Raw genomic sequence first — 5,689 nt, forward strand, 5'->3', positions numbered from 1 at the left:
GCCTCCCTTCAGGAAGGTCAAGTGTTCTCGTCCCTCAGGATTGGTACTGGTACTGCAGCCCTGGCTGTTTGCAATTCAACTGGACTGTGGGCAGGTCTCCACAACCCAGAGGTGTTTCTCCCTGCCGCTGTCACCCAGAGGGCTTCCAAGGCCTGATGCATAGGGTTGAGGGTTCGTCCCAGACACCCCATAGCAATCCCGATCTCCCAACAAAGGCTGTCAGACACCTTTAAACACAAAATATCCTTTTATTTGTCAACGAAGGCTACACAGGATCACTTCTGGTTTTGTTTTTATGCTTTTTCCTAGAAGGTATCTACATCTGCATTTATTTACAGCCTTGTTGGTATTTACAAGTCAAGAATACAGTGTTAGAAACACAAAAGTGTTGAGAAAAAAAACTTCTCAAAATTAGTTCCAGACTTCAGGAAAACTATTTGCACATGGTAAGGCCAGAGTCTCCAGTGCTGGTCACCCAGAGGCGGCATGGCACAGTCCTTTGCCGGCGCCGCAGGTTCAGAAGTCCTCAGAACAACAGGCAGACTCGGAAAAAGGAGGTTCTGGTGGCGGGCGAGTCCAGGCTGCCGGGCACCGCCAGCGTCCACCACCAGCTCCCACCAGGAGCCCGGGCCTGCGAGGGCCAGTCCTCCCTTGGCAGTTTGCCCTCAGAAGAAATCACGTTTCCGTGGGGACCAGAGGTCACCCAGGTTCATGCCTTTGGCATCTCGGAGGGGACAGAAGACACGACGCAGGGCCGCACCTGGGGCTCCGGCTCTGATCTTTCACATCCCTAATGAAACCTCAGAGCGCACCCCAAATGGGCAGTCCAGGTCCCAAGCTGGTTTTGGAGAATGTAAAGGTTGGAGAGGATAAAGTTTCGGTCACCTGAGCAATGAGTCTTTAAAATGAGTTTGCTGTTTAGGAAGGTAAAATAAAAGGGCCAGGGAAGCGCAGGGCCCTAGTGGGAGCAGTGTGCTTTAATGGAAGGCTTTGTCCTGCGAGGGGAAGGAGAAACGGGCCTCCTTCTGGAGCGGTTGGGAGCAGAGGCCCCTGGCCAGCATTGGAGCCGCCTCTGCGGCTGGTGGCTGCTGGAAGAATAAAAAGCAGACTGGACTTTAGCGTCAGGCAGTTGAAGCCCTGAGCCCGGCCCTGCTGCGGGCCAGTCAGCTCTATCCTGCGGGGCACCATACTCTGTGTCCCCACTGTCAGCCCAGGGCCACAGCAGACACAGAGCTGCAAATGGTCAAACTAAGTTCTAAGATTTCACACTGAAAGCCTCATCTTTGCAGAGCACAGTGACTGCTGTCTCTAAAGGCAGGGCTGAGAAGCTGCAGCTGAAGCGCTCCTTTCTTATTTTTAGCACTCGGACCGCCTACATGGCACCACCCTGTTCACTTGCCCTCCTTTCCTCCACCCACCCACCCAACCTGGCTGCCTGGAAGCACATCTGGCCACCTTTGGCCTCCACCCTAAGCAGAAGTTGGGCCCTGCGTGGACCCTGGCTGGCTTCTCAGCCAGCAGTTGTGAAGCCAGCATCAGAGACTGTCACTTCCATGGAGTCCCCGGTCCCTCCCATCGTTATCATCCTGTCTTCTAACAATGTCTGTCCAGAGGTTGGGTAAAAGGAAATCTTATCATGTGAAAGACAACATTGGGACCTGGTGCTTGCAGGCTCTCAGAGTAGACAGGGCTAGAGCAGCCTCAAAAAGAAAATGAAGCCAGGGCATCAACAAGGTCATATTAAGGGTGAGGCAGAGTGGCCGACGGGCAGCGGTGGTGGGGAGCAGAGAAGGCAGGAGCTTTGCTAAAATAAGTCTTCGCGGGTCTGAAGCCAACTTTTTGCAAAAGCAGCCACCTGGGGTCTGGCCACTGCGCCGACTGGCAAGGCTGCTGACTGATTAGTGCCAGAGGGCAGGAGCCATCGAGGATGGGAGCACACACTAAGAAGACACAGAGAACTCTGGCCTGCGCCTTTGGTCTCACCATGCTGTAAGATGGGCACTGCTGGTCTCTGCAGGGGACAGATGAGAGGGCATGTCCTGGGTCACTTGCCAGCCTGAATGGGAAACAGCTTCAGAGGGCCAAGGCCATGGCCTCTGCTCCACAGGACAGCACAGTGTGGAAGGATGGCACAGGGTGCTTACGGCCCGCCCCACGGTTCCTTGATAAAGCTTGGGGCTGCAGAAGCTGGGCACGCAGCCCAGGAAAAATTGATGTGGGACCATTCCTTTAAATAAAGGAACACCTAATAATGCTGTGCTTTTGATCCTTAAATTAGTCCACTGTATTCTTTTGGGGAGCTGTGGGAGGAGGGACAGAGAGTGGCAGGTATAGGGAGATGGGTCCTTGACCCCATGGCATCTCTGACTTCCAAGTAGATGTCCCCAGCTGACATAGACAGCCAAACCAGGACTGACCAAGTAGGACAACAGGGGGGAGAGTTTGCCCAAGGACCTTCGCAGCAAGAGTGCTATTTCGAGGGGCATACATTTCTTTTGGATTAAAAAACAAACAAACAAACCAACCTAACTTGTGTTCTTCAGGCCAAACTATTTTCCGTTCCGTCCAAGAAAGCAGCACATGACACGTGCAGTGGGCCCAAGGAGCAGTGTGTCTGACTCAGCAGAGGTCTGGAACCAGAAGCCATGGGTGCAAGAGGACAGACAGGCCACAGCATACCAGCCACAGGTGACCAGATGACAAACAGGCCACTGCACACCAGCCATAGGAGCCAGAGGACAAACAGGCCACAGCACACCAGCCACAGGAGCCAGAGGACAAACAGGCCACAGCACACTGGCGAGGCAGCATGACTTTTTTTGGAAACAGGAAGAGCACTTAGCAAAACACATCCTCTAATGATGCGGTAAGGCAAGATCTCCCCTCCCCAGGGCTCTGGATATGTCCCTCTGCCAGGCAGACCTGACTACACGTTGCTCGGATTCTCATGCAGTAAGAGACCTTCTTGGTTTTGTTAGCTTGTGTCACATTCTGAAGACTCCGTGAGTAAGGCTACAAAGGTGTCGTGAGCTTAGCAGTCCAACAAGGTTTCCACGGGGAACAGCTCAGACTCAAAATTCATTTTCCACACTTAATGTAAATGGAGCCCATGAAGTCCCACTTTCCCAGGAGCCTAGCTCCAGTGGCTGCCCCTCCTGTCTCCCAGAGCCTCCTGTGAGTGGCAGTAACAATGATAATTAGGCGGATGGACCAGGGACAAGAACCTCCAACAAGGAGCTCCCAGCTAGCGCTGCTGCCCCTCTGCCCTCCTTGCTTCCCCGTCTCCTGGCTGCCCCCCCCATCCCTCCTCTAAGGGTCCCCAGCCTCTTCTTGATGGGGCACACACAGGTCTTCCTAGGAGCAATGCTGGCCTGGCCTTCCTGGTCCACAGGTATGGGCCACAGGCCTGGCCCCAGTGGCGGTGGAGTTGAAAGGCCACAGAAAAGTAGCTCCTTGTTCTTTCTCAAAACAAAACGAAACAAAACCCTGATTGGGCTTCTCTAGAGGGGAGCTGTTTTCTAGAGGAGGTTCACAGAAGGGGTTTCCTGAAGGCCCAGGCTACTGTACCCAGGTCTGGGACTTGCCTGTATGAGGAGGCACAGGCAGCTTCAGGAGCTGGTTAGAAAGGTGCTTGGCTTGGGCCTTTGCTGATGCCGCTGTTTGGCTTTCTTACTTCGTATCTTCCCAGGATCAAAGGCCACCAAGTACCTCTCACTATCCTGTTTCCTAGTGGTGGCAGCTAAGCAGTGGAGGGAAGGGACCCGAAGTCACAGGGAGGGGTGTCCTTCCCTTCCCTGGACTGGATGCCCGCACGGAGGGCTTGCTGTGCACTGCTGGTTCTCACATCTGGCTTTGGGAGAGAGGAGGAGGTGAGTAAGGGACATTAGGGAGGATCAACCAATCACAGACATCCTGGGTGCTTTTCCCCTCGTGGCGAGGGTGGGGCTCATAGCTCCAGGATGTTGTGTCCCCAGACTGGGGAAAGGATGAGGGGACAATTCCTCTATCCCAGAATGGGGGTGGCACCGACAACTACACACGATTTGCAAAAGGGAGGAGGGGTTTCATTTAGCATCAAAATATAAAGCACGGACAGGAGTTTGGGGCAGTCTGAAAAGGTGCTGTGTGACATCACAAACATTTCCAGAGCAAGATGAGCCATCTGTGGTCCTCCGGAGATGGGGCGCAGCGAGCAGCTCCTGGGCTGGTCTGTGGGGGCCGGGCACGCTCCTGGGGTCCTCCAGGACTGCCACACTCAGCCCCTCACTCCTGCTTGCCCCAGCCAAAGGAGAAAGGGCGGCACACGAGATGAGGCGGCACAGACACGTGTGTCTTGCCTCACACTGGGGACCTAGTGACAGATGAAGACACATCCCAGGGAACTGTGTCCCAAGGAGAAAAGTACCCCAAACAACAAGGAAAACTCCATAAGGAAGAAGGGAACAAAAGACAATAAAGTTTTCATTGTGATCACACTACAGAAAAAAAAAATACCTTCTGCTCTTTGCAAAAAATGTGTGAAGGCCAAATCTGTATTTTTCTTTTCTTAAAAAAAAGGATGTTGCATGAATTAACAATGCAACCAGTATCTTTTTGTTTGCTGTACTTATTAAAAAAGGTTTTTTTGTTTTTGTTTTTTAAGTACAACACGGTCAGGTATGCGGCCACAAAAGAGCAGCTGTCTTTGGCAAGAAGTTCAGGCCTCAGCCTGCTCTGTCACCTGCGGCCCATCTCGCTCTGTCTCATGAAGTGGATGTTGTTGGCGCTGTCTGACAGTTCTGGGTACTGCTCGACGGAGATCACGAAGAAGCCGTCGTAGCCTTGCACCCGCCCCGTGCTCAGCACCTGCTGCTTCTCGCCCTCTGTCCAGGCCCGCAGCCCCTCCTCCCCTTCCTGCAGTCTCTGCTGCTCCCGCACCCATGCCTGGCGCACGGCTCTCTGCCGGGCCAACTCCAGCACCCGGGCCTTCTCCTCATCCAGGGTCGTCCCATAGCGGGTGTTCAAGCACAGCGCCCTGTACTGGAGCTGGATGTCTGTGTAGCGTCGAGTCCTGCCATTGAGCATGGTGTTGATCTGTGACACTGTCACATTGACCCCATTCTCCAGGGTTCGCTGACCCCCGCTGAGGCCCAGTATGGCCAGGTCACCCTCTGAAGGCCCTGGCTTCACAAAATAGTGGGTGTCTACCCCATTGATGGTGAAATGCAGGTTCTCCAAGTAGTGGGCATTGTTCAGGATGGCAGCAATCCTCCGCCCATCCTCGTTGGCCATGCTGATGATGTCTGTGGTCACTCGGCCATCCTTCAAGGCAAACTTGACCCCTTTGCCAAAGACTGAGCCACTGGATGCAAACCTCCTTGTCTCTGGGGCCTGCTGGCAGCTGGTGACTGTGGAGCCATAGAGCTGGTCGAAGCGTTCTAAGGTGACAAAGGCCTTGAGCTGTTTCTGCACTTCACATTGTACTCCAAGGATAGACTGATGGAAGAGGACAGAAAGAGGAGGGGGAGAAAACAAATATTAAGGACACACTTAACCAATTCAAATCTGTTCATATTGTTAACCTGTAGCATTAATCTGTATTGCTCATCATCAGCACATCCAGCTGTCCCCACTATGTACCCATCCACCCGTCCATCCATCCATCCATCCACCCACCCACCCACCCACCCACCCATCTACCCATCTATCC

General features: G+C 53.5%; 1 protein-coding gene across 6 annotated transcripts in view; it reads right to left on the reverse strand.

Moving 5' to 3' along the window:
- Nucleotides 1-1,397: 1,397 nt before the first annotated feature.
- The window catches only part of Tenm4 (teneurin transmembrane protein 4), a 707,062-nt gene continuing 702,770 nt past the window's right edge, over nt 1,398-5,689 (reverse strand). For all 6 annotated transcript variants that reach the window (XM_023716613.1, XM_023716612.1, XM_023716611.1 and 3 more), the window contains one exon: nt 1,398-5,475. In XM_023716613.1, coding sequence (XP_023572381.1) covers nt 4,717-5,475 — 759 coding nt within the window. In that variant the 3' untranslated portion in view covers nt 1,398-4,716. The remainder of the gene's footprint in view (nt 5,476-5,689) is intronic.

The sequence above is a fragment of the Octodon degus genome, unplaced genomic scaffold, assembly GCF_000260255.1.
Source record: "Octodon degus isolate 3935 unplaced genomic scaffold, OctDeg1.0 scaffold00049, whole genome shotgun sequence".
Classification (NCBI taxonomy): Eukaryota; Metazoa; Chordata; class Mammalia; order Rodentia; family Octodontidae; genus Octodon; species Octodon degus.